Consider the following 19,429-nt stretch of genomic DNA (forward strand, 5'->3'; position numbering starts at 1 on the left):
TATAATTGTATATAATGTAACATATTACAAAACATGAGTTTTTGTTTTTTGTTTTTTTAAAAGAGGATATTTAAACAATGCAACTGTGATTTTTTTCTATTAGTCTGAAGTAGCCTATGCTGGATTCCAACACAATTCTTCAGAAAGTTTTGCAGAAGTATTGCTGAGAACAGGAAAAATTGCAGAAACTAAAAGTGAAGGAGAGGACCTATTTCCAGCTACAGAAGGTACATTGTTTTTTTGTGTGTGGTGGGTGTTATTTATAATAAAATGTGTGTGTGTATACTGTACATTTTCATATATTCAGTATAGTGTTCGAAAGTGATATTTTAGTATTTTCTACAAAGTTCATCATGGTTTAATTTCTAACAAAGAAAAAATCTTTCAAAAGAGGCAAATCCTTGAAGGGTGCAAAAAAAAAAGTGTTTTTTTTTTTTTTTTTTTTTTTGGGTAGTAGGTCAGCAAGTCTCTGGAAATCTCAAGAGAGTTCTAGATTGACAGTAATCAGGAAGTGTCACTTTTAGAAGGCTTATGGTGCTTGGCCATTGTGACAGAAATAGCCACGCGCTTCCAGTGGTCCACAATACAAAGTTTGAGAAGCAGTGGAGTGCAATAAAGTGTCCATCAGATAATCTGCAGATAGATATGTTCATTTGTTGCCATTAGAGTTCATATCTTTGCCACTTTGCTAAAATGATCTTTGAATTATAGGTTTTTTTCCCCCCACTATTTTATTTAGTGCATAGTTTGTATTTAAAATTCCTGGATTCCCTAGAACTTCTCTTTACCAAAATTAAAATTTATATAGGGACTATACTGAGCGTAATTCAAACATGCTTAAAACTGTCTTCACTAAAAAAGGACACTTCACCAGGGAAATAGATTGCATCACGGAACGGGACACCCAGATACCCCCAGAGAACCAGTTTCAATACTGGGGGAAAAACAAAACAATGAACACATAATCCTAATTGCCATCTACCACCCTACACTGGAACCCAAATGGGTATCATCAAACAATTACAAGCCGTACAGGACCACATCCTGAAATAAATCTTTCCCAAACCCCCTCTTCTGGCCTTCAAACAACCCTCCGGCCTCGCCAAGCTCATCAGAAGCAATCTCCCCCCAGACCAGGACACACCAACTCAAAGTGACACCAGACTCTGCCAGAACAACAGATGAAAAACCTGCAGACATATCTCCACTGCTATGATGATCGTTACCCCCCACAAAACACCTTTCAATATCCATGATCCTACACATGCCTATCCCAACATATGGTGTACCTCATCCAGTACATCAAATGCCCCAACACCAACTAGATGAGTGAAGCCATACAATCATTACACACTCAGATAAACTCTCACAGAAAAATAAGACAAAAACACCCTGTCACCCCTGGGTGAACATTTTTCACAAAGCGATCACCCCATATCTGACCTCTCAGTCCTCGTCCTCAAAGGAAATGTGCACAACACTTTCAAAAGACAAACCTGGGAACTTAAATCCATAGCTGTGCTAGACACTAAAAGCTGTGGACTTAAGAGACTGGTTTAAGGCTCATTAAAACAGTTTGTAGCACACTCTACTGCCTGCTAACCCTTAATTGCCCACTTAAGTGGTGCGCTACAGTATGTGTGAACCCCATATGTTTAACAGTCCTGTCCCAACTTTTGTTTAGGGTAGACGCTCTTCCCCAGACCAGAAGAAGAATTCTGTGAAGCTCAAAAGCTTGTCCCTTCCTGCACCCTCACCTACCTTGGGTGTGTCATTAAAAGTGAAACATTCTCATGTTAGTCTTGCATTTTTTCCCCCAGCTATTATTATATATCTTTTTCCCTTTAGCTGCCTCCTGCTGGTTTAAGAAATGAACTGTTTAAATATTTACATGCTTTTAGTGTCCTTTGAAGGCAGATGTCTGTCTAATGCTTTACTCTGTGGAGAGTTCTGGCATGAAAAATTAGTGTATTAGATCCCATGAAATGTGAGTAAAGTCTTAAAGTGAAGTTCTCTCCATAAGCCATACATTTTTAACTGCAAAATGGAACTATCATGCAGTTAAAAGGCACATGCATGGGTGTGTAAAGGGTATACAATTGGCTAGCTCTGGATGTGTGATTTATTTCCATGAGTTACTGATAACAGCTTAATATATGAAGCAAAGCAATGAGTTATGAAAAGTCATTAACAATGATCATACTATGAGGATGTCAGGTTGGTTCCCTTCATGCTCTCTTACTGCAACATCAGTTTTAGATTTAGTCCTTACTGTTGACCTACCTGTTTTATCTTACATGCTTCAACAGCACTAGTTTCCAGATGTTGTGCCAGGGTTACTTGTATTGAAAGAGGAACAATCTGAGATTGGAAAGTATTTATTCCTGTGTTTATAGCAAGGCTTTATTAGCAAGGCTGGTGTTTATTTAAACAAGCCTCTGAGTGACCCAGAGTACTTGTTGACATCTAGTTATAGACTTCAGTCTGGCTCTCTCTAACTCACTGGATACTTTTAGACTGAAATTTTAAGATTATGAACATTCCCAGGGTTTTATTTATGTATTTTGGACATCAGTGGAATTGGAATGGTTCTTCATAAGCCCCACCTTCACTCTTTGGCTCCAGAGGGCAGAGCCTTTTAGATATTGTCTTTGTTAGTCATTTACATTTAAATGAAATAATGGAGCTGAATGTGTTGTAAGTTGTGAATCCCCTCAAAACTGTTTGAAAAATGTGTTGAGTAAGGTAATGTCAAAAGAAGAGTTGTATCTTTCCTTCCTTTTTATCCTATTGTCACTTTTCCCCATATTCATGCTTTAGTCCACATGAATTTGCTTTTATTTTTCTTTCCACTTCCAAATGCTTCACCTAGCTGCCAGATAAACAATGCTTCCTCTCGGTACATAACAGCATTTCTATGTTGTAACTTCTGTACTGCTCCTCTATGCTGTGGCACTACTCCTCTGCTATAGTCCTGGAGCCAGCTAAATTCTCTGTTCTGCAAACCTTCCACTTGGCACTCAGTGCGCTCCATCAGACCTTTCGCTTTCAGCAGCAAGACTCAGCTGCAACCTCATTTCCTGTAATCAGTGAATTTACAGTTTTGCCAACTCTCACAATTTAATCATGAGTCTCACACAATATTTCATTTTTTTCCCATAAAGCTCTAGCTTCTAGAGTCTAGTGATTGAGAAACTCTGCTTTATTTTATTAGGCTTCTAGCCCTTATGGTTCTGGATAAAAGCTTGAAAATGTGGATTCTAAAGATTACAAAATCAAAAGGCAAATAAGAACCACAATGCAACCTTAACTCTGTCCCTCTCTAGCTGGCAATAGCTACTGGGAATAGTTCAATAAGGGTGATGCCATAGTCAATAGGCATGAAGTGCCATGAGACGGTGTCATTGTTCATGTTGTGTTCCACAAATTTTAATTGCAGCATGTCTCTGCATGCAGTCTAGCTGCATTCATTGTGTTAGGTGTAGCTGTATTGGAGGGTGGAGGGACTGGATGGAACAAGTTAGAAGAATTGTCACTGTGATATGAGGAGAGGTGCATGTGAACCTTCAGGGATCAAATATGTCTCATTTCAGTGCCGAGTTCTGTAGGCTGTATTGGTAGGCAGGATTTATGAATTATGTGTTTTACCATGAGTCAGTATTAAAACACACATTAAATATAGTAATAACATTTGCTATAAACCTGGGTCTGGTGCTACATGTTTTAGAAAAGAGGTTCTCAACCTTTTCCATTCTGAGGCCTACCCAACATGCTATACAAACTTCAGATCCCAGTGGGGTGGGGGTGGGGGGCGCTTTGGGGCTCTGGCTGCCGGGCAGGGGTGGGGGCCTTGGGCATAGGTGTAGTTTGACTTCTGTTGTGGGGGAGGTGGAGCGGGCAGCGCTCGGTGGGGCTTGGTTCAGCTCTGCACGGTGGGGCACAGGAAGGGAGCGCCACTTTCACTCCCTGACTCACCTGAGAAGGCCACCCAGCCTGTCTGGGTTTGGGGGACGGGGAAGACAACTAAAAATTATAATTCAAAGGAGGGGGGGCTGCTCTGCTCCGAGGGCTCTGCTGGCCCCAGGTGGCTCTTACTGGCTGCCCGAGAAGTCAAAGGGGGCTGGGAGCTGAGGAGGAGCTGCAGCCCCAGGCACCAGAATCAGGAGGAGGAGGAGATGTGAAGTGCCGCAACTGCCCACTCCATGGCATCAGCCAAGGTAGCAGCCACCTTGCACCATCTGGCTCTGGCTTCCCACCTCTTACCTGGCCAGGGGGTGGAAACTGGGGTGGAGATGGTGGGGAGAAGTTAAGGGTGTGTGTGGCGCTGCCTCCGGGACTGCCTCACTCTGGTTAAGTTTGGAGGGGCGATACCTCCTCTTCCACCCCACCCCCCCGTATCTCCAAAACTCTTCCCATGGGCTCGGGGTTTCTGTCCCGTGGGGTGCTGGGGCTTTGGGTTTTGCGGACCTCCTCGGTTTGAGGACATTACTACAGTATAATTATTTGAGGAGCTATCTATACAGAAACCGACAGACTTCATTGCAGTTCACACCATCTAAACAATGGGTGCAATGACATGGGCCTTTCAATTTACCTTGAATTTTTATTTAGAGGATGCCCGCCCTTCTTTCTTGGGAGGGTGCATCTGACATGCTCACAGCCTTTGGCTGCATCCTTCTCCTTTTCCACATGTGGCTGGGAGGTAGAGGCAGCTGGTTTGGTGGGGCTGGGCTTTGCATGGCACCCATCGTGCTGTGATTAGCCAGTTCCCGTGAGGCAGAGGGAATGGATTGGAACCCCTACCATTCCATTGAAGAATATAGGGCTTCTCTTGGATGTGGACAGTATTCTGCACCTGTGTTGCTCCCACACATCTTTGGTTAATTGTAGTGTTACTGGTTCTCCTGGTATGCTATGGGCCTGTCCAGATTGTCTTTTTGGCATCAGGAAGGGATTTTCCTGCTAGCCAAGACTGGCCATGTGTCTACACTTTTTTTTCCCCCCCCACCTTTCCCCATACAAACCTGGAATTTCGGTGATGAAGTAGGAGATGGGGTAGAATTAGAAATTTGTTGCAGCTTATGGCCAGGATCAGTGCCAGTAGGCTGCTAGCGAAGTCAGCTCCTGAGGCAAGCCTGAGCATAGTCCCAGATCACTGTCATTGATCCCCAGTGGTTTCCGGGCAGGGGATGGCTTGAAGTTCAGGTTGATCTTCATTTGCTTGAACATGTAGCAGGTCCATTGAGTTCAGTAGACATTGGATCTGTTTCTAAGTGAATCGTAAACAGTTTAGGTCCTGAGGTTTCCTTAGCATTTTCAGTAATCACCATGAAAAATGAATTGAAATTTTCCAGATTTTCATAAATATGCTCGGAGTTCTACACAAACACAGTAATTTTTCCACAGAATTTTCTACCTAAGAACATAAGACCAGCCATACTGGGTCCATCTAGCCCAGTATCTTGTCTTCCAACAATAGCCAATGCCAGGTGCTTCAGAACAGGGCAATAAATGAGTGATCCATCCCCTGTTGTTCACTCCTAGCTTCTTTTGCGGAGTGCAACATTTTCCTAGTGAAACTGACTATAATTATGCTTCCTTTTTTTTTTTTTTTTTTTTTTTTTTGACACTTGGACCTTTCTAATGTCTAACAATGTTTGTTAAAATGCAAACTGTATTATGCATCCAAGAGCTGTTCCAGAACAAAAGAAAAATACACAAGCAATAAATAAAGAAAATTTGGCAAATCCATCAGTGACTCTCTAATATTTTATAGTCACAAATTCTTTAGTTTCTTCAATTGGGCATTGACTTTCCAAAATACCCAGTTTGCACTGACAGGATTACAATTTAATTTATTGGAATGTTGATAGAAAAGTAAATGTTGCACATATTGTGAGTATCTGTCGGTTTTGTGAGCATCACCTAGAATGATGGGTAAATGGCAGTCTCCTTTTAAGATGGTATGAGTTTTCTCAGGAGATCTCAGATTGGGTCACAGGACCATAAGCCGTTATTTTTTCCTCTTCATTATTATAGGCTTTGCAGTTTTAAGATATGAGTTTCGGCAAAACGCTTTCTTCAATGATTAGCAATGAAGGCATTCGACCAAAATACTTGTCTCCTGAATTTATTCCTTTAGTTTTTATCAGATCTACAGGTTGCTTTTTTCTTTTTTCTTTAAAGGGACCCCGACAAGGCTGGGAACTCTATAATGAGACAAGTCGGCTTCATTTTGATTTGCAAGTAGTAGAGTGCAAGTAATACAAGTTGTGTGTACATGGCATACCAACCCCTCTTCCCCATATGCCTGAACCATATTGCAAGGTATCTGAAACTAATAAGAATATTATATGCTTCAGATACAAGGTTTCCATATATTTCAATACCTTGCGTATTTACAGGAACAAAGGGACACCACAGCATGTGTATTTGTGTTTGTATCATGTGCGTAAGACACAAAGAAACTCAATACTCTGGGTTTGTACACAGCATGTTGTCCAGGTGAGAAGCTGAGATGTCGATTAATATTGTTCTTGGGTGAGATTGCAGATTTGGTTGATATAGCTAACTTCATTGACATGATCTACTTTGGCTTTTGAAAGGCATTTAGCTTGGTTCCACATGACATTCTGATTGGTGGGTTTTTTTGTACAAAATAAATTTAGCTCATATGAAATAGTTACAAAAACTGGATGATTGACCTCATATTTTTGTTATTAATGGGGCATCATCCGTAGCATGGATGTGTTTCTAGTGGAGTTCCACAGTTATTACTCGTAGGCCAAACACTATTCTATGGTTTTACCAGTGATTTGGAAGAAAATACCAACTCATTACTGTAAAAGTTTGCAGATGACACAGAGATTGGTGGAATGGTAAATAATGACAGATCACTCGTACAGAGCAATATGAATTGCTTGTTAAGCTGAGTACAATCAAACATATTTTAATACAGTTGAATATCAGCTCATATAGCTAGGAATAAAGAATGTAGGCCATATTTACAGGATGTGGCACTGTATCATGTTAAAGCAGTGACTCTGAAAAGGAATTAGGGTAATGGTAGATAACTAGCTGATTATGTGTGTGACAAGGTAGCATAGCAATCTGGAAAGAATTAAGGGCTCCTGGCCTGTCATATGATTCAGCAGGGGAATATAAGAAGGAGGAAGCTGAGTACTGAGACAAGAAGTGAAAGGTATGCCCTATCTCTCCTGCTAAGTAGAGGCAAGGGAAATCCAGTGTAGGCCAATTTAATTGCTTTATTTTTTGTAGTGTTTATGGTTTTGTTTGACTTCTAAACTAAGGCAAGCGCCTTAAACGGACATGGGTTTAGCTTGGCATTGCTTCCCTTCCTCAGCTGGTGAAATAGCCTGCTAGCCTACAATGAGTTTCCAGTACACTTCTGTAGCTACAAAGTCTAGTGCACAGCAATATCAGCAGTGGTTGCAGTATAACAACACATTGTGTGAAAGATGCTTGTCTCTTATGTAAAAATGATGCCTTTGATGCCCTATAGTTAATAAATATGTGCAGGCAAACAGACATTCATGCACATTACTTTTGGTAAAAGTCTTAAGTCAGCAATTGTTAAAATAAGTAGAACAGAGTAGTAATTTAATCAGCACCATAAAAACATAATTATATATATAAATTCAAAGATTATTGAAAAAATATATGTTCTATGTCTCTGGTCCATCAATAGGTCACTGAATAGATTTGAACTCTGCAACTCTTCAAATTTTTTTTTTATTATTATTATTATTTAAAACTTGTAGGAGGTGAAGGATAGGAATCTTGTCAGTTCAGGGGAAGGAGTAGAGATCTTGATAGATCTGTAGATAGATGTTATACACAGAGTGGTAAAGATAAGGGTATTTATTTATCCAGTCTCTTTCATGGGCATTGATTTCTATATCAATAATATGGGCAGCTTTCCCTCTGTGAATGTTGCTTTGAAATTAAACTTCTCATGTTGTGGTTTCCAGAGAGGCATTTGGTTTGCATGGTGCTCATGCTTGCCTTACACAATACTTTTTTGCAGTGATCTTGGGTTTCACCCATTCCAATTCTTGCTGTTTTGACTGCAGAAAAGTTACATTGTTCTCCTAGTTTAAATTAATTCCCCTTGAAGTCTATAGCAAAATGCCCACTGACTTCAATAGACTCTTCAAGAGTGTTCTGAGGTGGGGTTGGATACCACAGTGATATGAGCCCTTTGCAGATAATGAGAGTTAATATTAGGAGTTGATGTAAGGGATCACAGTCTCACACATGTACAGCCTTGACTATTGTGTGATGTGCCTCAAACAGTGCTAATGTTGGCTTGGTGAAGAGCTGCTCTTAGATGACACTGAACAATCCTGGAAGCAGAGCCTGGAAGCATTCCAATCTTTCCCCTATACCTCCTCTATTTTTCTGAAGGCTTCCACTTTGAGACCCAGAGTTGAGAGCCTCAGCTAGTTATTAAAATGGCATCAGCATTGTGCAGAATGGCTCAGATAGGATAAAGATACTGTGTTTGGAGCTATTGTCTGTCTCTGCATTCAGAGAGAGCAAGTGAAAAAACACCATCAAAGATGTACATGAAGGTCAGGATCTCATTTTGCACAGAAGCCTAAGGGTTCCTACGACAGTTTTTTGTCTCTAATAAGAAAAAAGCGTACATTTTATAAGAGCTCTGGAGCAAGTTTCAAGGCTTACAGCATATTTGGAGGAGAATCTATCTTTTAAAGAGAAAGTATGGACTTTTTATCCCTGATGATTTCAAATTATTTTGACAACAGATGTCTTCAGAATTACCAAAAGAGACGGAAGATCCACTTCAGAGGAATTCCACCAAACCGCTCCTCTCAAATGCACTCAACAACCAAAAATTCAGGAAATGCATTGTCTTATGAAGAACATCACTCAGACATTGCCAGTGGGTGCAAAAGGGAAGAGGTTTAGCTCCAGATACTTTCAGATGACCCAGAAAACAGTTAGAGCCCAATTCTGTACTTCTGATTGGCTTACATCTTTACTGGATTACAGAAAAATTCACAGTGAAGTGTTTGGAAGCAATCATGGTAGTTTGAAGAAGGCTACTTATTATGTATACTGAACTATGAAGATGCTTAAATTCACATCTGGTGGTGATATATCTATATGTATCTCAGATTTCCAGTAAGGGAGCAGATTAGTTTATTCTCAGGAGCTAGTCTAAGATTGCAGAACCAACTCCTTAAGAGTTAAGAACAGCCACAGTCGTCACCACTTTCCAGTCCAAGTTCAAGGCAAGCTTCTTTGACCTTGCCTTCACTAATAAAAATATATAGCACAATATGTATAACAATATATTGTATACTATAATGTATTTTTTTGTTAGTCCACAAGCAACTTTTCCATTAGGAAAAGGAAGGGAAAAAGAAGGAAAAAACGGTATATGACTGCCACTAGTCATACTGCTTAATGCAGTCTTGGAAAGCACCTAGGCACCATGCTGATGGGCATGGTACAGGAACCTGAATAGAAAAAAAGATTGCCTTTTGGCCTGGTCTTGGTGCCATGGTTGTTCACACAATGCTTGGGAGTACTGAGTGGCTAACTACGTAGGAGTATGGTGTTAGTGTACCTGGACAATTGGCTCATTAAGGACAATATTTTGTAAAAGATCCAAAGATTAGTCATGCAGCTTCTGGGTTCATTAGGGTTCTCAAGAAAAAAATACCCAGAATACCAGCCTCTCTACAGCTAGAGAACATCAATAAAATGTTAACAAATTCCTATGCAAGTTATTAGCCTTACCATTGTATTTCCTGCCCTGAACATAGGGAACATTGCAAATAACCTTAGTTGCAAAAACAACAACATTCAGATTTTAATAGTAACTATGTTAGAAGATCTGTTAGATATCTTGACTCAGACAGGATCCAGGACATGTTGAGTTTAGCCAAAATAATTTGCCAGAGCTAGAAGCTTTTGTCAGAAGCCAAGTTATCAGCATAGGTAGTGATGACCACATCTGTATTCTTAGTACCTATGGCCTGGTGCCGCCTGAGCAACCTCTGTGGTCACGTGGCATCCAAAGACTTGCTTATTGCATCTGGCTGAGGGAGAACATCCCAACCACCACTGTTCGATGGAAGTCCAGTGATAACCTGCAATTATAAATAGTCCTCCAAACTTCCTTTACAATGAAAAAGTAACCATATAAGCAATCCCACTCCCCTGGGATGAGGAGCTCACAAGAAGAGGCTGAAATACACAGGCCTCTTGGTAGGGAGCCCAAAGGAGTGGTTCTTGGATCAGGGAGTATCAGAGTGTATCAAATATCCTTTTAGGCCATGTATATGAACTATACATGAACTATAGCAGCATAGCTATGGTGCTATAGCTATGTCAGCATAACCTCGTAATGTAGATGCAGATGTCAGAGATGGAGAGGTTTTTCCGTCATTGTAGGAACTCCACCTCCCTTAGCAGTGGTAACTAGATTGATGGAAGCATTGTTCTGTCGACCGAACTGCAACTATGATGGGTGTTAGGTAGACATAGCTACAGCACTCAGGATTATGCCTTTTTCACCCCCTGAGAGACGTAGCTATGTTGACCTAAATTTTAAGTGTCGACAAGGCTGTTAAAAGGTGCAGGGTGCTAGGCATTTAGGAGTTGTCACTATTATATATTTTGGTGAAATCATATTCCTGCTCTGCAAATAATTGAGAAAATAAATGTGGTTTTGGCAGATTAATAATTCCTCATTGCAGTGTTTGATCCATGTTTTATAGAAGTTTGCATGTGATTCTTGGAACTGAGACGGGGTTTTAAAAATTTAATATTTAAGTTGAGTGGGTTGAATATTGGTTTTGAGGAGATTACAAACATCAAAACAGACACTAGAGAATTCATCAGGGGCACAATGAGTGGGAAGAAAGTACAAGTACACATGAGGTCACTGTGATCTAGTGGATTAAGCATTCCACCAGGAGTCAGGAGACCTGGGTTCTGTTTCCGACTCTGCCTCTGGTTTGCTGGGTGACCTTAGGCAAGTCACTGCACCTCTTTGCCTCAGTAGCCCATCTGTAAAATCGGGATAATGATACTGACCTCTTTGTAAAGTGCGTTGAGATCTACTGATGGAAGAATTATTACATCTTCCCGAAGTGAGCAGTGAACTACAGAATAACTGCTGGTGATATTTTTTTGTGTCTGGCATAGTAAAACCAAAACACCTTATCCTTTAGTGCTGCTTACATATAGGTGGTGTCCAAGTGCTGCCTTTTCTATTTGAAATTTATAGGTCCAGAGAAAGTTCCTTCTTTGTAGGATTCACTTCTGCATAGAATAGACAAGACCCTTTGTCCCCTGCATGGCTCAAAACCATGGGTTTTCCAGTTTCTCTTAAATGACTGGAGGCAGGTGGAACCTTTTGTCCTGTCTGGGGCATAGGTCTACCCTCTCTGCTTTTCCCAGATTTATATTACATGTAAGACTTATTTTTTATGGGATTTATTAATTTCATTTTGTCGGTTTATTTTTAGCAATTTTTGAGTTTTTTGCAGATTCATAGATTCATAGATTCTAGGACTGGAAGGGACCTCGAGAGGTCATCGAGTCCAGTCCCCTGCCCGCATGGCAGGACCAAATACTGTCTATGACAAGATGACAAGAAAATCAGAGGTTTGGGGGGCTTTTGTAAATGGCTTTTATATATACTGTAATTAATAATATATATTGTATGCATTACTCATTGCAGTAGTATTTATTCTGATTAATCTCTTTTGTAATGTTTCAAACAGCACTAGGTTAAAGTGCAATAGGGAACCTTTCGTACACATGGGCAGGATCTGCACAAACCAGATATGTTCAACACTTTGCTGCCCCAATAATTGGCCGTGGGGCAGGGGCACAGAACATGCCCCTCCAAAAGCAATGAAGTTTAAATTCCTGTGCATGCCCCTGAAGCCCTTAGGTACAAGTAACCATTTCTGGGGTATTTTCTGATGTTTTATTGGTTAAACATTGATTTCTTTTTGTATTGGTGTGTTTTATCGATGTTTATCGAATAACACCTAAGATCAGAAGCCCTAATTATATGCTTCCAAAAAAGTGCAAATGGCAGGCTGCAGACCTTCATTGGTGACATTTTTTGGACATCTTGACTCTTCCTTTTTTCCCCCTCAGCCAGTTTAATTTGAAATGTAAATGCCCTGAAAGGGAACCAGCAAATTTGGTTTTGGAGTGTTGAACTCAAGGTTTTCCTCAGGCACTCTCCTGTCCCCAGTCTCCTGCCTGGCAGGGAAGGAGAAGTGGAAGGCCAAGGTCAGGAAATGTGCTGTGGACTTAGAGGCAGAGAGGGTTTGGCTTGTCCTGCCTGTAGACTTCCACAGTTTGTCAGATGAAGTTTGTTCATAACAATACTTATTGCTCATTCTCCCATTGCCCTCTAGGATCTCTGTGATTCTTCTTCTCTTCGGATAGGAAAGCACTGTCCAGGAAAGTTCTGTCTTTTATTTGAAAATCAGTACTACATTAGGGGCTAATACAAAGCCTGTTGACTTCAGTGGACTTTGGATCACAACCACAATTTCTCTGCAGTCTTTTGATATCTCATCAGTTGGCAAACAGCTTTCAGAAATAATTGTTAGTGAAACAGTTAGCTAATTTTCTTAATTTTTTAGAATATGTATCATCTGGACCAGCTGCTTTGCTTGTTCTTTATCAATACTTAATTGTACAGGTTTTCCTTTAAAATAACACAATACTATGTTGCTTTTTTATTTAAAGTTGAAAAGTTGATTAATAATTGAGATTTTTGTTGTGTGCAGCTTACAAGTAAATTTGATGCTCTAGTTTCAGGAAACAATGTATTTTACAATATTCATAGAATCATAGAACATCAGGGTTGGGAGGGACCTCTGGAGATCATCTAGTCCAACCCCCTGCTCAAAGCAGGACCAGTCCCCAACTAAATCATCCCAGCCAGGGACCTTAAAAACCTCTAAGGAAGGAGATTCCACCACCTCCTGAGGTAACCCATTCCAGTGCTTCACCACCGTTCTAGTGAAAAAGTTTTTCCTAATATCCAACCTAAACCTCTCCCGCTGCAACTTGAGACCATTATTCTTCTGCTTGGTTTTCTTTAATGCTTATAACTTTATACTACTGCCTTGAGTTTACAACCAACAGATTTAGTTGTTGTAAATCAGCGCAGAAAATGTTTCAGCAGTTTGTTTTGGGTCTGATACTGCAGTGTTTCACCTTTTTTGCGTAATGTATAAATGCTTTGCCTGGAAGTTAAGGTAAATCGGGATTGCAGTTTAACTACACATTATCTTTTCCTGGATTGCACTCATTAATGTTTAATTTAACATATATAGAATGCTTCAAGCTAGAGTCTAAAAATATGGTTACATGGTAAATATTTCACTTGCTAACTGTTAAGGACAGATGGGTCAGTAATCAAACCTTTATTTCCCCTCTCCGCCCTCCCTCCTGTATTTCAGTTCTGTTACAACTGGCTAGTGATGCTTTACCAAATGATATGACCTTATCCCTTGCCTACCTACTTGCATTACCACAGGTAAGTTTACCTTTGTGTGTGTGTGTGTGTGTGTGTGTGTGTGTGTGTGTGTGTGTGTGTGTGTGCACGCGCATGTTAGCCTCTTATATATTTGCTTGCTTATAATTTTGGAAACCTGTTTCTTTGGGTTTAAAATTCATATCCTTGATCCCCACAAAATCCAGCTTTGGGCGGATAACGTTGAAGAAAATCTGAACAGATGTTACTGAACTGTTGTGTCATGAGTGGTGGTGGGAGCCATACATCCTGATATTAAAATTAACTTGTCGAGTCTTTTTGCACAATAACTCAAATGCGGCTGACAAATTTGGAAAGTAGCATTTTAATAAAGAGGGATAAGAATTGTATTTAATGTAGCTGAGTGATATTTTGTGGTATCCTCAAGACAGGAGCTAGTGTAATACAGGTGGTCTTTTGTTATGTATTTTGATGCAGTTATGTCCATTTTTGCTCTGTATTCAATCCCCTTTCGGGGGGGGGGGGAATGCATGTAGCCAGTTCTACTTCTAAACCATGGTTCAAGACTAGCTTCTAGAAAGCTTGTGCACTTACAATTATAAACTTGTGAATTCTTTCATCTAAGTTAATGTCCTTTTTCTCCTAGGTGGTAGATGCCAACAAGTGCTTTGAAAAGCAATCACATTCTGCTTTATCTCTCCAGCTGGCAAGTTATTACTATAGCCTGCAGATCTATGCTCATTTGGCACCATGTTTCAAGGACAAATGCCATCCCCTCTACAGGGTTAGTTCTCTTTTTTTCCCCATATTCATTAATATTCAATATAAAATCTATTCTAAAAAGCCTGCATTAAGGTTAAGGAGCAGCTCTGACTTGCACTTTGGACAGTCAGCCAGGTTGTATATAATTATTTCTTCTACTGTTCTGTAATCAGAGAAGTACTTAACATGTGTTTCAAAAAAGTATAGTACTTGTTTTTGATATTTTAAGCTATTTAGGATTTGTATACAGTAACACTGTCCATTTCCAAAGCACTTTACAAACATTCATCATATACTGAATAGGTCATCTGCCAGCATGTATATTACACTTCTGCGGAAGACTAAACTGTCTAAACAAGAACTGTGTTGTTCCAAAAGGTTTCTTTTGCGTGTTTTGAGACAGTGTATTGTTGCACTGTACCTTAGGTCAAAAATACTGCGTTGCAAATTGATTACCAAATGATAATTATTCACTGATTTGATTTGACCAATTTTTTTCTGTTATACAGATTCTCTCCTTATTCATCACTAATAGTTAATGTCCCCACCTATGGAATTTTGGAGGTGGTCCAGTGTTGTTTCTTGGAGGCTTAGGGACTAAACCTAACCCTTCATCTCAGGCCACTAGATGTTCTGCCTCCAGCAGCTGAACAAGTAGATGGTTCAGTTTCTCCTGACCATTTTCTCTTATCATTTTTAATTTGTATTTGTTTTATTGGAATAGAGACTTACAATATTTCTTACTTCTCTTCCCCAAGATCAGGTATCTGGCAGAGTGGTGGGTTCAATCACCTGGTTCTGCAGCTAGCAGTACCTCCTTTCTGGGACTCCTCTGCCTCCATATACTCATGGCAGAGCTGTCCAGCCAGCATAAGGAGAAGCAGTGAGGCAGCTCTAGAGAGGGCAAATTAAACTGTGCCTGTTCATAGTTAAGGCTACGGTTTTGTCACAGAGGTCGCAGAAGTTACAGAATCCGTGACTTCCAAAGACCTCCATGACTTCAGCCCCGGCTAGCTGGGAGCTGCGGGATCCTGCCACCTCCTGCACGGGCAGGGAGTGGTAGTGTACCCCTGCTGCCTGAGGCAGCAGCCCCCCCACGCTCTCAGCCGCAGTGGAGATACCCCGCAGCTCCCAGACACTGCTGGCGGGGGGACCCCGCCAGCTCCCCACCCGCCACCGCCATGGGGCAGAGGTACTTAATGATTTTTTTGCCTCCGTCTTCACGAACAAGGTCACTGGGCAGCACAGTATGGGGAGAAGGTGACCAGCCCTCTGTGGAGAAAGAAGTGGTTCGGGACTATTTAGAAAAACTGGACGAGCACAAGTCCATGGGGCCGGATGCACTGCATCCGAGGGTGCTGAGGGAATTGGATGATGTGATTGCAGAGCCATTGGCCATTATCTTTGAAAACTCATGGCGATTGGGGGAGGTCCCGGATGACTGGAAAAAGGCTAATGTAGTGCCCATCTTTAAAAAAGGGAGGAAGGAGGGGGAACTATAGGCCAGTCATCCTCATCTCAGTCCCTGGAAAAATCATGGAGCAGGTCCTCAAGGAATCAATTCTGAAGCACTTGGAGGAGAGGAAAGTGATCATGAACAGTCAGCCTGGATTCACCTAATTGCCTTCTATGAGGAGATAACTGGGTCTGTGGATGAGGGGAAAGCAGTGGATATGTTATTCCTGGACTTTAGCAAAGCTTTTGATACGGTCTCCCACAGTATTCTTGCTAGCAAGTTAAAGATGTATGGGCTGGATGAATGGACTATAAGGTGGATAGAAAGCTGGCTAGATTGTCGGGCTCAACGGGTAGTGATCAACGGCTCCATGTCTAGTTGGCAGACAGTTTCAAGTGGAGTGCCCCAAGGGTCGGTCCTGGGGCCGGTTTTGTTCAGTATCTTCATTAATGATCTGGAGAATGGCGTGGACTGCACTCTCATCAAGTTTGCAGAAGACACTAAACTGGGAGGAGTGGTAGATATGCTGGAGGGTAGGGATAGGATACAGAGGGACCGAGACAAATTAGAGGATTGGGCCAAAAGAAAACAAGGACAAGTGCAGAGTCCTGCACTTAGGACGGAAGAATCCCATTCACAGTTACAGACTAGGGACGGAGTGGCTAGGCAGCAGTACTGCAGAAAAGGACCTAGGCGTTACAGTGGATGAGAAGCTGGATATGGGTCAACAGTGTGCCCTTGATGCCAAAAAGGCTAACGGCATTTTGGGCTGTATAAGTAGAAGCATTGCCAGCAGACCAAGGGACGTGATCGTTCCCCTCTATTCGACATTGGTGAGGCCTCATCTGGAGTACTGTGTCCAGTTTTGGGCCCCACACTACAAGAAGGATGTGGAAAAATTGGAAAGAGTCCAACAAAAATGATTAGGGGGCTGGAGCAGATGACTTATGAGGAGTGGCTGAGGGAACTGGGATTGTTTAGTCTGCAGAAGAGAAGAACGAGGGGGGATTTGATAGCTGCTTTCAACTACCTGAAAGGGGGTTCCAAAGAGGATGGATCTAGACTGTTCTCAGTGGTACCAGATGACAGAACAAGGAGTAATGGTCTCAAGTTGCAGTTGAGGAGGTTTAGGTTGGATATTAGGAAAAACTTTTTCACTAGGAGGGTAGTGAAGCACTGGAATGAGTTACCTAGGGAGGTGGTGGAATCTCCTTCCTTAGAAGTTTTTAAGGTCAGGCTTGACAAAGCCCTGGCTGGGATGATTTAGTTGGGATTAGGTCCTGCTTTGAGCAGGGGGTTGGACTAGATGACCTCTTGAGGTCCCTTCCAACCCTGTTATTCTATGATTCTATGACCCCTGGCCACTCCTCGCCTGCCGCTACCACGGGGCAGGAGGACCCCGGCATTGTTCCCTGCCACTGGGGAGAGGACGGGGGATCCCAGCAGCACTCCCTGCCGCTGCGTGGGGGGACGACAGGGGGACCCTGGAGTTCTGAGCCCCCATGGGCAGAGTCGGACCTGCATGTTGGGTTGCCCCATCTCGTCCCAGAAACCAACTCTATGCATAAGAGCTTGATCAGGAGATTCTGAACATTTTGAAGAGAGAATCTATGGACAAGATGCTATCTGACCAGATCAGGGAGTTAGTCCTGCAAAAGACTCTGCTTCAGTGTCGGGAAGGGGCTTTGCATCCCTTTCCCCTGAGGCCTGAGATGCCTCAGCCCTCACTGTCCAAACCATTGGTCACTATCAACACCAAGGGTATTCGCAAGGGACTGTTCACCTAGGAGAGCAAAAATCTGGAACAGAAGCGTCCACGGGATCCTAGATACATTTTCCTCCAAACAAAGAAAATCCTCAAAATGATAAAGGCAAAATGAGCATGTGTACACGAGAATTCACAATTTCTCTACAAGACTCTTTCTTCTGATCTACTCCCCGCAACTAGAGTCTTAAAAAATGGCTGGTAGTCACAATGAAGCACAGGTTGTAAATTACACACCTAGACAACATACCATAGTTTGTTCTGTCCAGAAAAGCAAACTTATTCCCAACTGGACAGCTGCTGGGAAGAATCCATAGCCACCAGTTGTTCAAAATCAGGAAGAACTTTCTGAACTGAATGCCAAGAATTGCTCACCCAGGAATCAAAACAGACATGGTTGGTCATAATGTTACCAACATGGTAAAATTTACAAAAGTCCTAAACTTTACTTCATCAGTCATTTCCTGGCAGTGATTATTTATAACCAAGTAGCTCCACTAGCTATGATTGCTGATTCCATGCATCAGCTTTTACCCCTGACTGGGTTTCTCAGGATGTGCCTGCAAAAATTCTTTCTGAGAACCTAGAACTACTCACCTGATGCAATACAAATTTAGGTGTCATTCTTTGATCACTCCCAAATGTCTTGTCATGGGCAGGGAAGTACAAAACATATGCTGAACACACCCAATTTTCACTCTAGACTCTGGAAGCAAGCCTTTCAGGGTGAGATGCATACTTGAAAGGCAGTCTTTCAAAATGTCAAAGTTCACATTGTTTTAGTTCACTTAACATCTTTGTCAGTGATGGGTTTTAATAAAAATATTGGTCCCATTCCATATTGCCGTACCTATGTTCACACCTAATTTAGTATCCTTTCTAGGGCAGCGGCCAGTTCTAGCTGCTTCAGAAGAAGGTGCAAGTAACCAGGTAGGGGGTAGTTTTGGTGCTCACAGAAAAAGTCTGCTCCTACTTCCCTTTAGAGGTGGTTTCTGGTTTAAAACCCTTCCAAAACCAGGGAGTAACTAGAGATCAAAGCTTCTCCACGGTAGTGAAATAATATCCGGGGCAGAGAAGAATTTACTACCTTTCAAAACAGTTCAAATAAAGGATACAGAAAAGAGGAAAAGAAAGAGTTGAAGTCCTCTTAATCTTCGACTGGCCCAAAGGGCTCTTTGGACTTGTTAGATATTCCAGAAACTCACATTGCACCTGCAGCAATTACTAGACCTCTCAAAGCAGGGACACCTTCATCTGGATCTAGAAATCAGACAATTAACAGCCTGGGCATCAAAAGAGAAGTAAAGTTCAGCAAGGATTCTCCATTAGTCCCTCATGCATCTTGGAATCCAAGCAGAACACTCAAGGAAATTTTATTCATTGATCTGGTCAATTTACTTTTCTAGTGTGAGGGGAAACATAAAGCTCTTTGGGGGAAAGGACTTATTGTGCAGTATCTGCAGAATGGGATCCTGACTTCCAGGTAGTGTTATATTATAAATAGAATAATAATCACAAAGGTCTGGTGATCTCAGCTGTTAGGGGGCTTATTCCTTCACCCTCTTATTTCCCTGGTGGTTCTTGCATAAACAGAGAGCAATACCTGAAGTCCGAAGGTGCAAACAATTCAATGTTTATTGGGGTAAACTTCCAGCAAGCATGATTCCAGTTTCCTTCCTCAGTGTCCCCCTTCCCAGCTCTGACAGCACAAAGCATTGCCTGTGTCCCTGTTCCCATTCCCACCCCTTTGCGAAACATGATTCCAATTCTCCCACCCCCATTTCCTGTTCCCATTTCCCCCCATTACTTCCTGATAGACTGCAGACTATATAGTAATACTTGAGTTCTATTTAGCTATACCTTAACCAATCATTTTACTGAAATTTAACTAACCAATCCTAACAAGTTGTAACATAATTAT

At 41.6% G+C, this 19,429-nt stretch overlaps 1 protein-coding gene across 6 annotated transcripts in view; it reads left to right on the forward strand.

Moving 5' to 3' along the window:
* Positions 1–19,429, forward strand: part of NBAS (NBAS subunit of NRZ tethering complex) — a 383,144-nt gene that overhangs the window by 182,718 nt on the left and 180,997 nt on the right. For all 6 annotated transcript variants that reach the window (XR_010599418.1, XM_005293091.5, XM_065587676.1 and 3 more), the window contains exons 38-40: positions 104–227; positions 13,491–13,567; positions 14,172–14,309. Coding sequence is in view for 5 of the 6 variants with exons in the window: in XM_005293091.5 (XP_005293148.2) it covers positions 104–227; positions 13,491–13,567; positions 14,172–14,309 (339 nt within the window). In the remaining variant the exon portion in view is untranslated. The remainder of the gene's footprint in view (positions 1–103; positions 228–13,490; positions 13,568–14,171; positions 14,310–19,429) is intronic.

This window comes from Chrysemys picta, chromosome 3, assembly GCF_011386835.1.
Source record: "Chrysemys picta bellii isolate R12L10 chromosome 3, ASM1138683v2, whole genome shotgun sequence".
Classification (NCBI taxonomy): domain Eukaryota; kingdom Metazoa; phylum Chordata; order Testudines; family Emydidae; genus Chrysemys; species Chrysemys picta.